General features: G+C 35.4%; 1 protein-coding gene across 1 annotated transcript; it reads right to left on the reverse strand.

The window, feature by feature from the left end:
• Positions 1-1,380: 1,380 nt before the first annotated feature.
• On the reverse strand, positions 1,381-3,832 carry LOC147533448 (formin-like protein (DUF1005)). The gene is made up of 2 exons (XM_086648728.1): positions 2,828-3,832; positions 1,381-2,400 (listed from the first exon to the last, which is right to left on the reverse strand). The coding sequence occupies exons 1-2, from the start codon at positions 3,454-3,456 to the stop codon at positions 1,689-1,691; spliced, it is 1,341 nt and encodes a 446-aa protein (XP_086504854.1). The 5' UTR covers positions 3,457-3,832; the 3' UTR covers positions 1,381-1,688.
• Positions 3,833-13,474: the final 9,642 nt, after the last annotated feature.

Raw genomic sequence — 13,474 nt, forward strand, 5'->3', positions numbered from 1 at the left:
AGGACAGGTTGTTTTGTTAGGTAATTGTTGGTTGCATGTACATTTATAAATAAGAAAAGATGTGAGAGAAATGGTGGGTCTCCTCCTAAACTTTTCTTATGCTAGTTTTTAGTGCGTAGGGTGGTTCAGTTTTTTCGTGCAACAGTTATGTTTCACACCACCCCGTGATACCCATCTCTCTCTCTCTCTCTTTATCTCTTTCATGCACCATAGCTTGTTAGACCTGCAGCTAGGAATGTTATAGACTTATAGGTAAGGGACCCCCCCTCCTCCTCATATGACAGACAAAACCATGTGCCTTGGCTTAGAATTTACATCTCCAGTACACCACACACGTGATTGAATGGTTAAGGGTCTAAACGCCTACGTCCTTTTACCCTTGGATCATCTCTCTTGGCCTTCTTTGTGGGTCTCGGACTAATCAGTCCGAAAGCATTCAGACTACGTCTAATCAGTGTCCTAACACTTTTGCTCTTAGTTTCAGCCCACTCCTCTCTTGACACTTTCTGTGGGACTTCGACGGAGCAGTCGCAGGAACCACGGATTGGGGTATTTTGGGAGTCTTCGGACAGCCCCAATCTGTGGGGTGCGAAGAGAATGGGAGGCTTGAGTGTAATAAAAATGGGCATTTAAAGAGACACCCAATGGTAAATGGTAACGCTGTGGGAATTTTATTGTTTCCGAAGCAATATAACAATTGTTTGTTCTATCCTACCATTAGAAAAATATTACTTACATTAAGGTAAGATGAAGAATTGTTTGAAGGACAATTGTGTATCATTATAATTAAAAAAAATTGTGAGATACTGTCAAATTTTCTCCTTCAATTGTTGAAAATTGTTTTCTTATTTGTAGCTTGTCCAAACCAAAGCTGAAATTACTAAACATAGTGAAAGACAAGACAACTCCTACAATATTTATATAGTTCAACAAAAAAAAATACTACAGTACAATATTTATACTAACATTTACCCTAAGATGTAGTTAAGCTACAATGATGCTAATTGTTCTGTATTAGAACTATTCTATTTTGAACTTCGGCATTCACAGTGAAGATGTTTTTCTTATATTATAAATCTTCTTGGTGGTTAGCTTACAAACAAAAAGGTTTTGGATTTAGCCAAACATGGAAGGATTGGATCAGAAACTTGTGTGATAAAAGATGTTTTGAGGCCCCAAGATTTGACATTTTACTATTCAAGATGAAGAAATATAACTTTAGATTCCAATTAGTGATCTCAGCCTTATTTAGAGACTATGACTTTGATCAATTATACAAGCAGTCTTTGCACATTAACTCCCAACTTCCCAAAAATACCAACCAAATTAGACTAAAAACTTCACCATAAATGAGATCCAAAATAGATCAAACTCAACAAATTTTTAACAAAATAAGATTTGATCATTCAATTCAGTCAGACATCAAAAACAACTCAAACAAGCTGAAAAATACCAAATAAACAAGTCACACACAAAATAGTGTGTGCCCCTGCCTTCCCCTTCTCTCTCTCTCTCTTCCCCCCTTCCCTCTTCTCTAACTGTACAATTTACAGATGAAACTGAAGAAAAAAACTAACCTAATAACCAGTCTGTTAGTAAAATAAGAGGCGACGAAAACTAAAACTAATCGTCAAAAACTCACTCAAAAAGAAAAGATCTAAAAAGAAAAACAAACAATATTAAGATCATCATCCTAACATATCTTGGCATAACTCCTTTCTAAGTTTTTGAGAGAAGAGTCTGCAAGCATCCATACTCAAATCCATGGCAGCTGCTAGTGCAACAAATGCAGCTGCATCTTCCGTGCAATTCACATGTTGAACACTAACTTCAACCGCCGGTTTACTGCATTTCCCTTCTCCTTCCACAGTCGAAGACATCACAAATCCTCTGTATAAACAGTAAGGCCATAACCCATTTCCATAATCACCACTACTTCTTGGTGAACAAGCTGGTGAGTTTGAATTCGAATTAACATTCGATCTTACGTTTCCACTCATATCAAGAGAAAATTTTCCTCCTTTTTTGGTACCCAATGTTGACTCGGATAATAGTATACCAGTTGTGCTCATTCCTCCATTAGTATCTAAGAGAAGTTCGAATCGATAACCTATTCCATCACAACTTCCTCTTTCTCTCCAAGCTTCGAGTCGTCCCCATGGTTTCCATGTACCATCACCAGGACGAAGAATGAGCCAAGCACCTGGGTTCGATCGACTCACTCGATCTGAACCAGGGGAAGCAACAAATGGTGTTACCATTGATGCTGCTGCAACTGGTGAACCTGATAAATCATGAACTGTAATTGACCATCCTTTTCTTTCTTTCCCGGGTCTTTCTCTTTCACTTCCTAATGAACTTAACCAGCTTCTTGAATTGCTTGGTTCTAATTGTGATGATCTGTTCATAAATAATAACCAAAACAATTCAATTTTTTGTGGACACTTAAAAGAATGGTTAAATTAACATGGGTAATTCACAAACAAGTATATTCGAATCTCTGAAAGTTAAATCTATCTCTAAGCTTTCAACTTTATTCGAATTTTAATTAGTTTTAAGCAGATTTAGAATCTAATTCAGTAATTAAGACAATCTTAACTTGAAATAAACGCACTAATTCGTCTGATTTAAGAAGCAAAAGCAAGATTTAAACATAATCAAGAAACCCTAACTTTACAAGTTACAACCTAATCATGCTTCTAATTGAAGATTGTTTTCAGAAAGAGATGTTTTTTTATAGTTTCATGAATGGCAAAAATTGCAGAATCCTAAAATGCTAAAACTCAATATTATGAAAACAATTTAGGGACATAGAAGTTAGACTGACCTAGACATATGATTCCGGTCACCGGAGCATCTGAAACTGAACTTGCAAGTGAAAACAGGTTGACGAACGTTTCCCTGAATCTGAAAAACTTGAGGACTACATTCTGGTTCTCCATCAAACTGAAAAACGAATCTTGGATCAGGTTCTGACCTAACATTCAAGTGCATCTGAGTAGAATTAGTTCCTTTATTATCTTTACCAACTGAAACCCAACCGTTCTGGAAAACACAAGCCCTAGTTTCCATTCCAGTAAGATCCAACGGCACTGAAACTTTACCTAACAATCTTCCAGAGTTAATTCCACAAGTAGTTCCTCTTCTTCCAGTATAAATTGAAATCTTGAGACAAGGTTTCTCTGCAAAAATTGATCTTGCTGCAAGTTTATCTAGATCTGCTTTACTCAAGTGAAAAGTAGCAGCTAGGGTTTGTACTTGACCGTCAGGGAACTGAGTATCTGAAGGAATCAAAGGAACAATTGCTGTTTGATGAGGAAAGTACTTGAGTTTCATCTTACAAAAACATGGAGAACTTGAAGGATGAACACCACCGGAGTGAGCAGGTTTTGAAGCTACTGGTATTTTGAGAGCTAGGTTTCCGATGAGTACACGAACAAAAGGGCAAGGATCCATTATACTCCTGTTGATTCACCTAGCCGGGAAATTGGTTTTAGTTTAATTAGGGTTTGAGAAGACTTTCCTTCGACTTTGATCGGAGGAGAAAGATCAAAGAAGTCGTGGATTGACTGAGAGCATTGAACATGGGGAGATAATTTTGAGGAGAAGTTTCTTCGGAGTGATATAGTAGAGAGAGAAAGACAGATATAGGGAGAGAGAAAGTTTGTGTGCTAAAAACAGGCTGGAGTTGCTGGGAATAATCCACAGGAAGCGTGCGTCAAGGGAGATTTGTGCTGGTGCGCAATGCGCACGTACACCAACCTCCTTATTTTCTCTCTCTCTAAAACTAGCCCTTTCTCTCTCCAAAATCTCGTTGGTTTGTATAAGGAACATTTTTTAGAGTTTTTAGGGACACCAATTATATAGGGACCTCTTTTTTGTGGAGTATCCATTATTAAGATTCAAACTGTCTTTTTTTCTTTTTTTTTTGAAACAGTTAGAAAAGTAAATTCTCATAACTTCAACTGTAAAGTACCTCATGAGGTGAGAGAAATTGACAAGACTTTGACGAAAAAGAAAGAAGAAAGATAAAAGAATCTTAAAGATCACGAATTAAAAGATCCTAAAAGTCAAAATAACAGTACTAATAGTAAAAGAACCACCGTAGAAGTCACCGTAAAACCGCAGTTGTCACCGAAAAACCGCTTTCACCGCCGGAAAACTGTCTCCATCACCGGAACCGCCGTCGGCACCGAAAAGACCGCCGCCACCATAGAAAAACCGTCGACACTGCGAGAATCAACACCGCCACCACACCACCATCACAAACACACCAAACCACCATCCCCGCCACCCTTTTTGCCACTACCACACCACCACCACCGCACCACCAATATCACTAAACACCACCACAATATCTACTCCACCACCACGCCACCATTACAAAACACCACCATACCACCACTACAAACACCACAGATATCCAGTCGCTTCATCATCAACATCCCACCACCACTGCTCCATCACCACCATCATACCGTTAACATCACAAAACACCACCACTGAACCCCCACTGAACCCCCACCACCACCACATCACCATCACCACGCACCACCAGATCTCGCCATACAACCCAACACACATCACCACCACCACGACTAAAGTCAGAGAGGAACCAGTAGATCCACAATCTGCTCCACCACTACCAGATCTTATCATGATCGAATCGCACCACCACAAACGATGTAACTGTAAAAGAGAGAGAGGGGAGAGACAGAAAACATAAAATGGTTCCGGCGAAGGGAGGATCCTTCGCCGGAGAGAAACTACTAGATCTGAACCGGTTTGTTAAGAAACTTATAGAGAGATGTTAAGGTTTCTCCAAAACTTTTTTTTCGATGAGATAAGATTCAAACTGTTAATCAAACTAAGTCTCAAAGTAGATATAATTTTTTTCAAAAAAAAAATATAATTTTACAAATCAGCTCACAAATACTTACTTTGTTGTTTAATTTTTACTTTCAGACACTGAATTATTTTTCTTACTCTTTTCCGTTTCTTTTATGTCGAGCAATCAATCGTTTTTCGTACGAAACAAATGATTTCTCTATATTTCTAAAAATTCGGGAGACCAAAAACACATGAAAATTATGGGTTGTTCATAGAGGAGATAAAAAATAAAATAAAAAAACATGAAAATTATAGGTTGTTCAGGGAAGAAATAAAAGATGAGGAAAGAAAAACAAAAATGTTGTGTGCCGTTTTACAAGAAATAGAGGTCCCTATACATCCAGCCCTAATTACATGTCAATGACTTCTATCACTTTCATATTGTTATATTTAAGGTGGGACCAGTCACTTATATCCATATTTAATATTAATTTATTGGTAATATTTTCAGCTCTATTTTAGCTATATTTTATTATTTTTCTCTCATTAGCAACACCCACGTCTTCTTTGGTCTATCTACTTTCTCTCTCTAGCTGGAACCGGTACATCACACAAGCAGGTATTAATTGCATATTTGGTGGCATCCAGCTATGAACTACCTGTCGTTTTGCGTCAGTCAAACATTAACAAATTAAACTCTCACTTTAATATCAGTTTCTATCAAAATTTGATACCTATGCATAAATCAAATAGTAAAGGTGAGAGCCTTCGAGAATGTTAGTTGTTATCTTCATTGTTGATTTCTTACTTGTCTAGATGACTTGTTTCATCAATCAAAACAGCCGAGTATGATACCTTTGGTCTTACGGGCAAAGGGGTGAAACTAAAGACCGCGAACATTTTGAATCGCCTGGGCCTAAGAAAAACTCCAATTGGAATGGTCAATTTCTTTTTTAAATTGATCTTTAGGTTATTTGGTCGTTTTTCTGATAACTACGTGGATTCGGAACAAAGTTAAATACTGTATATATTAATTACACAATTTATAGTAAAATATTAATAGATAATTAAATATTATATATTGTAATGAGTTTACCTATTAATCATCAAATAATAAATATATAACTTCAAAAAAAAAAAAGGATAAGAAGAAAAATTATGAATATGTAATCAATATACTATTGTTTTTTATTTTTGGGTAACAATCAAGCTAGACACCATTTTTATTGAAACTCATCCCTCTTGTTCTCATTCTTGTTTCAGTAAACTATTCAATGAAGGAAATATTAACACAGTTTGTTGTCATTTTTGTATCATATTCATTTGATCTCTTGTGCACAAGACAAACCTCGAAATAATCTTTTGACTGATAATATTTGGTTATATAAATTGTAAATTGGGTTTAAACGAAAAATCCGATTGAAAGAGCAGTTTCTAAATGGGTGGTCGGCTTTTTTTCTTTACATATAAAAACAAGATATTACAATAGGTACCCGTTTAAATACGTTAAAAAAACCGGTCCACGCAGACCGGTTTCACTCCTGATATGTTTCGTTGTTAGACATGAAAAAAATACTCAAAATAGAGTGGTCTCTCGTTTATTTGAATTTGGTTCGTCTCAAACGTCTAAGTTCAAGTTGTCCAAATTTGATTTTCGGGATTGCAACTTTCTAAGTCAGAATTTTCTCCATCTCAATCATTTTACTTTGGATTTTCAATTTTAATTATTTTATGCGGACACTAATCGTATCACAATCGATTGTAAATAAACTATACTAGGTGAGTGAAAGACACGAATCAGACAAAGATAAATATTATCAAATCACACTACTCACCAAGGGGGTTAGCCAGGTCAAATTGATAGAAAAAAAAATCTACAATCCCAGAATGTAGTAACTGCTCCATTAGCTGCACTCTATCCCACCACTTTCAAGCAGCTTAATTTTGGGTGTGAAGTGTGAACACCAAAATCACAACAATATGGTCTTGCAATATAATTTTCTAGTTCAGGGTTTACATTAGTAATTCATGTTTGAAAATCAATGACCAACAAAAAAATAGTTTCTTATTTCGATCCATACCCTGAACGATGAATACAAAAGAATCACCCACTCAAAATGTATAAGATCCTTCTATAATTGATGTTTTTAGTTTTTTTATAATGCCTGTGGTGGTTTAGGTGGAAAGCGAGCTACTTCATAGAAGCCACATATCGGGGATATCAGTTTGATAACCCATCAACCTGAATCTTTTGGTAGACGAGAGAACAAATTCATGAACATCGATCTATTTGTAGAACATCCTATGAGTTTCTCATCACTCGTGACTCGGCTAAAGGATGTGGGCTTGCAGCCTCTGACCTAGGATAGAGAATAACTACTTCAAATGACAATAATCGTCCTACTGGAGATTAATAAGTTCAACATAGAATTATCAAAGTCGGCTGCAATTATAAAACCGAGACCTATCCTCGTGCAAAGTTGCTCTCATTTTTCCTTAGGACAAATATAGACGATCAGATATCTAAATCAAAATTGTATTTTACAAATTTAGTTCAAATGACAATAATCGTGCTACTGGATTTCGTTTGTTGAAAGATCGTGGTCGGCTGCAATTATAAAACCGAGACCTATCCTCGTGCAAAATTGCTCTCATTTTTCCTTACGACAAATATAGACGATCAGATATCTAAATCATAATTATGTTTTACAAATTTAGTTCAAACGACAATAATCGTGCTACTGGATTTCTTTTGTTGAAAGATTGTCCTACTAGATTGCGTACGAATAAATGTGAGTGTGGACTAACAAGGGTAATTAAATGTACTATTTCCCAACTCGAAAGTGCTGTGGGGCCGTTTGTAAAGTGTGTAAAAGATTAGCACTTCAAAATGAGATTTATGGCCCGAATTAAAGGCCATCTGCACTAACGTATTTATTTAGATAGAAGTAGGCCCAGATACTGGGCCCATAAGAATATTGAGATTCATATAGAGATGAAGCATAGATCCGGTATTTCAGGCAGGTGGTTTTGTATTTCCCAAACAAGAGCTTGAGTACCACATAAGAATTGAGATTCTACATCCGATTATAACATCTTGTGAAGATTGCAGTATATTAGTTCGAGAGCGAAATATAACAACCCACTTATACATCAAAATACTAACAATTGTAAAGTTTGGTTGAGTGGAAAACAAGGAGATATATCTATTTTGGAGACAAATTCAATTGAAAATTACAAAAAAAAATAATCTATTTTTAACCCTAATCATCTTAACCTTCGCCACAACCACTCTAACCGTTACTACGAAGACTGCAACACTTGGATTTGATTAGGGTGGCTAGATTCGTGACATATTGGTAGATCCTTATACTAGATGTTTGTTCTTGTAATGGTGGCCACATTTAAGACACTATCTCAACTCTTTCTCTTCATTATTACTGTTTAATTAAATATCGTGACTAAAACCCAAAAGAGAGTAGTACGTATATAAAAGATTTTGATTTAATTTTTGACATGCTGACTCAGCTTCGTTAAAAGACAAAAGAAATCAAAATTTGATTACGTAGACCGTTCTTTTACCTGAGTGAGTCAGTATGTTAATTAAGTCAATTTCTTTTGTGCCCTTAGTATTTTCCAAATTTAAATTGCAATTCAAAATTCAAAAGTAGACACTACATAACTTAGACATGCACGTAGGGGCTGAGCCAGGGTGGCAAAATAGGGCAATGACCCTGACTGAAATTTGGGTTTAGTAAAGACGGAGTGGCAAAGATAGATTGATTTCAACTATGCCTAGTTGGGTGAGATATGGATCTTCATGTTGGAGACCCAGACTTGAACCTCCTCCAGTGCACGTCTGCACCTTCTTTTTTTGGCTAATCATTTTATGGCCCTTAATTTTCACCTCCCATTTTTTTATTCACTTTTTTTACCCTTATGTTTCCGTTAAACTCGAAATTTACTCTTTATGTTAGGATTGAATAGAAACTCTATGAAATGATTTCTTGTTCGTCTTTAGATTACCATGATTCACGTCAACACTATCAATTACTTGAACAACCAAGTGACGATCTCAATCTTGTTAAATGATAAATATATTGATATGTATCAAGTTCTAACTAATTCTTCGTCATATAAAACCTAATATTGGCACATATATCATGGTTGAATTTCACGTTTTCAGCTGGAGCTCGTGTATACCTCATTCCAAGACCTGGCTGGTCAGCTGGATTAGTTAAGGTATTGAGAGACTAGGATGGGGTCATGGGGATGGGGATACTAGTCTGTTGTGGCTGTCTTACAAAACGTGAACTATGGTGATATGTATCAGCAGGACCCCCCTTTACCTTTTTCGTGTTCCGAGTGGTTGGCAATCAATTCTCCTTCCCAACCCCAAGTACACCTCAACCCACACACTCTATTTCTCTCTCTAACTTCTCTCTCTCTCTAGAATGGCATGCAGATTCCTTCTTTTTACTGTCCATATCTTTCCCATATTTCCCTCCCTCCCTCTTAAATTGCTTCTAGCCATATCTTTCCTGAAAACGAGAGTTTGGTCGGTGCTTTTACTTCACATAGCTTACGTGCATCCACTTCACTACTCAGTCTCTCTCCAACTAAACGTTTCTTACTTCATCAGAAAACTTTGAACTGCATAATGCACCCAACTACCAAGTACCCAACTAGTACTAGTTCTGTTTCAACAAAAAAAAAAAAAAAAAACTAGTACTAGTTTTTTATGCCCCATGTCATGTACAATAGATATCTATTCTACTCATGTGTTTTGGCAGATCCTACAACAGAGTACTATTTTTTTTTCTTTTAAGAAATGGTAGTTGACTACTATCTATTTTTAAAAATATTGTTATAGGGTTCGAAAATGGGAGCCGACCTCAACCCATTTGAGTTGGCCACATTAGCTTTCTAGTGGAGGTCCACCTCTATTTTCGGGCCAAATAACATTTTTCTTGATTTATAGTTGTATACGTACTGAAAAAACGTCTCTATTTAGACTTTTGCTATTCGTTGAATTACATATTCTAATTGAATTTTGAGGGATCCTTCAACAAAAAAAAATTTGAATTTTGAGGGAAGCAAAATAAATCTAAGATCAACTCACAAATGATTAATCGTGCAACCTATAGGGTGCCACCTTTTGGTCTGTATTAGGAGTACAAACCTTGTTGGTCAAGCGACGTATAAGGTACCATGTTGGTCTGTATTAGGATGCACAACTCTTCCTTTGGGTACATGTAAAATTTTTGTATTACTTCAGAGTAGGGGTGTATATTTTAGTATCCAAACAGATTTGGGTGGTTTGGGGACCGGTTCAATAGTTATCTGGATTGGTTCAGATACCAAAATTTTGAAATCGATGGATTTGATTCGGTCCATAGATTTGTTTGATTGATAACCGAAAAAATCGAACCAAACCATTTATTATTATTTTTTTTACATATTATATATATATATATATATATATATATATATATATATATATATATATATATATATATATATATATGTAAGCATATATGGTTGGGCAAGTATGGTGGAGATTCAATTGTTTATCGTTTTTTATCTTCTTCGAATGTTGATAAACTATGTCGAATTAATCACGTACCATGTGGACTTAATGATTTGTGGGATAATAAATTTTTAGAACGTACATGTAGATGACCAAACCAAACTGTTCATGCAAAGTTTGGTTAGGTAACCGAAACAAACCATGAACGGATTAGTTCGGATTGAGATTTACAATAATCGAACTCTTTGGGTCGGTCAACGGATAGGCTTAAAAAGCCGGTTATCCAATGGATGTTCACCTACTCTGGTGTTGATTTTTTTCGTTTGCCCCACCAACCTACTCTTTTGGATCTCAACCAAAAAAATTCTACTCTTTTGGCTTGTGTTTTATTTTTGTGGGTTAAATTTTAGCTTTTTATTTCTAATTTTGTCTTCCCTTTATCCATTGTTTTCTTTTATTAAGGACAGAGAGGAAAAACAACAAAGTGAAGTCGGATAATGTTGAATTGTAACATGTGTCTACCAAGCCGAAAACAAGAAACCACTCTTTTTTTTGTTGAAAGGAGAAGAAACTGCTCTTAGTCGTGGAAGGGTGAAAATGTATAGTCTTCAATACAATCACTCAAGTGATCGAATAAAATAACCAATTGTGTATCTCAATAATATTAAGAGAAGTATCATATAAATGGGCAGTGCATGAATCATTTTGAAACTATCATAAGGGAACAATGGGTCCCAAAATAAGGGTGTCACATGGAAGGTGAAGAAGAGAGAAGAAGGTACCAAAGAAAATATATAAAAACTCCTAAGGTACAGGAGTTAGGAGATCTGAATTCCAATCTGAATGATTCCCATTTCCCCTCCCAGCCAACCAATACGTATTATTGAAGTAATCCACCTTCAATATTTGGACCATTCAATGAATGAATCAATGAAATGGAAAAAAGAAAAGAAAATTGATGTCAACAACAATAATTTTCATTGTGTTTTGAATTTTATTTTCGGTCTTGTCCGATATTATTATGGACATTTATATGGTGAATAATCAAATAGGTCGTTTCGTTATTTTTATCTTTTTTTGTGCACCTCTCAAGAAGGTAGTAACTCTGGTAGAATCTAAATTAAATAATATTTCAAATCCTAAATTAATCACAACATTTAAAAGTGCGAAATGAAGATCAAGCCCGTTTTATTAAATCAACATGATATTTCTGCAGTAAACTGGGATAATGGTTACCCAAAATAACAATAAACAAATTGCAAGTGAACTTGCATAGGATCCTAACCTCCATTATCTCACTGATTAACTATTTAATTAGTATCACACACATTAATCATTATTAGACTAGTAAGACAATATCTTAGTTAAAAATAACAAGTTGGGTACTTGGGATTTCAGTAATTTAATTTATAATGTCAATAAGTTAAGCCTAAGATCTATAAACAGGTCACCTTTTAACTTAGGATACTTTGGATTTAATGAAATCATAATACGAGGAAAAAGAAAGAGAGAAAAACTTACTAGCACGTGAGTACCGAGTAGTTTAAAGAGAGAAAAACAGAAAATGACGTCTGGAATCGTCGTTTTTTCAGAGATTTAATCAATGACACAACATGGTGGAACAAAGATCCAGCTAAAGAAGAAAGATAAACAAAGGAACAAAGAGATTGCATAACTAAAAGAAATGTATTCTACATTTTTTCTTTCTTAATTATTAGTATAAAAGCTTGAATGTAATAAATACTTCTACCTAGTCAAATGTTAATCAATTGAAATATATGGTCAACTAATATAAATATATTCTTTTGAGAGTGGTTATTCTTAAGAAAATACAATTTCGCTCATATATAAATTACAGAAAATTGAGTGTCGAATAACGTGACACACTGAACTGAATAAAAAAAACTGAAATCTTGAATCTTAAATGTGACAGAGGAAATGCCTAGCCATGTGTGTTTAGTATTCAAAGAAAAATCTTTATACCATTTTTTTGGCTTCTTCCAAAATCTCTAAAATTTTAGTAGCATTTTTATTGCAAATAAACCCTTTTTTTTTTTATGAGAACAAATAAACCCATTAGTTGGACATTTTCTTTCCCATTATTAACAAGACAAGTTGGCCAACAATTTGCATGAGAGTTGTAGAGGAGAAAAAAAAAATAACTAATTTATTATTTGTTAGCTAAGAAGAGAAGGAAAACAACGGCGAGAACCACTGTTTCCACGAGGATAAATCAAATAGAGATTCATAGAACATGGTACAACAAAGATACATCAACTTGTGTAAATCTGAATTTAAGATGAAGAGTTGCATTTGTTTTATAGTTTAGATTGATTATGAAAACATGTAATATAATAGGAGTTTTTCCATTTTTTGCTTTTTGCTGCAAGTAATATGATTAGAGTCCAAAACTTAAATTGAGATTTCAGAAGTTTCTCTGATTTAGAGAAAGTAACAAAAGAGTTCAATATCTACTGCATTGTTCTCCATAAAAATTTCTCCCATCTAGTAAGCAAATAAAGCTTTTAACGACATCTTGGGACGATTATAGGACTTGAGAAGTTTTAAGGAGCTCGCTCCCTCACTTCATTTGACTTGGTAAATCTAGTTTGATTGTGTTTGGTTATAGGCGGCTCCAAATTGGTGGCCTCGGTCCAAATTTTAGGCGCCCCCAAAATAAGTGGTCTCAAGTCAAATTTTGTTACAAGATTTGGCTCAAAGTCTACCGAATTTAACTACAGTATCCTATAGTTGAAGTTAGATTAGAAGTTAGAGTTGAATTTGGTGAACAGGAGCCATAATTTGTAACGAAACTCATCACGAATCCCCAATTTGTATTGTATTCAGTAATTCCCGACCTCGTCGGAATCAACGGTCTTAAGCCGAGTTTGTAACCAAAACGATTCGAGTCCACTGATCTTATGTTAAAAAGAGGTGCGGGAATGTCTGTTTTGAGAAGGGATGCTTTTAACTTCTAAAATATGAGGGGCACCAATAACAGGAAGACTCCAATAACACTATTGGGAGGCGCCTTTAAACCTTCCCATAGGCCTCCGCTTGTAGCTCCTTCTACCTTTTGGGCCAACCGACCAGCTAACTTTGGAGGTCCACAAA

Source organism: Eschscholzia californica, unplaced genomic scaffold (genome assembly GCF_041429995.1).
Source record: "Eschscholzia californica isolate CP2 unplaced genomic scaffold, dmEscCali1.0.p SCAF_6, whole genome shotgun sequence".
NCBI classification, from domain to species: Eukaryota; Viridiplantae; Streptophyta; class Magnoliopsida; order Ranunculales; family Papaveraceae; genus Eschscholzia; species Eschscholzia californica.

Excerpts from the sequence above, each read along its gene's own strand:
- LOC147533448 (XM_086648728.1), bottom strand. The coding sequence starts at position 3,456 with ATGGATCCTTGCCCTTTTGTTCGTGTACTCATCGGAAACCTAGCTCTC. Across the intron at positions 2,401-2,827 it reads GACCGGAATCATATGTCTAG|ATCATCACAATTAGAACCAA; the intron begins GTCAGTCTAACT and ends ATTTATGAACAG.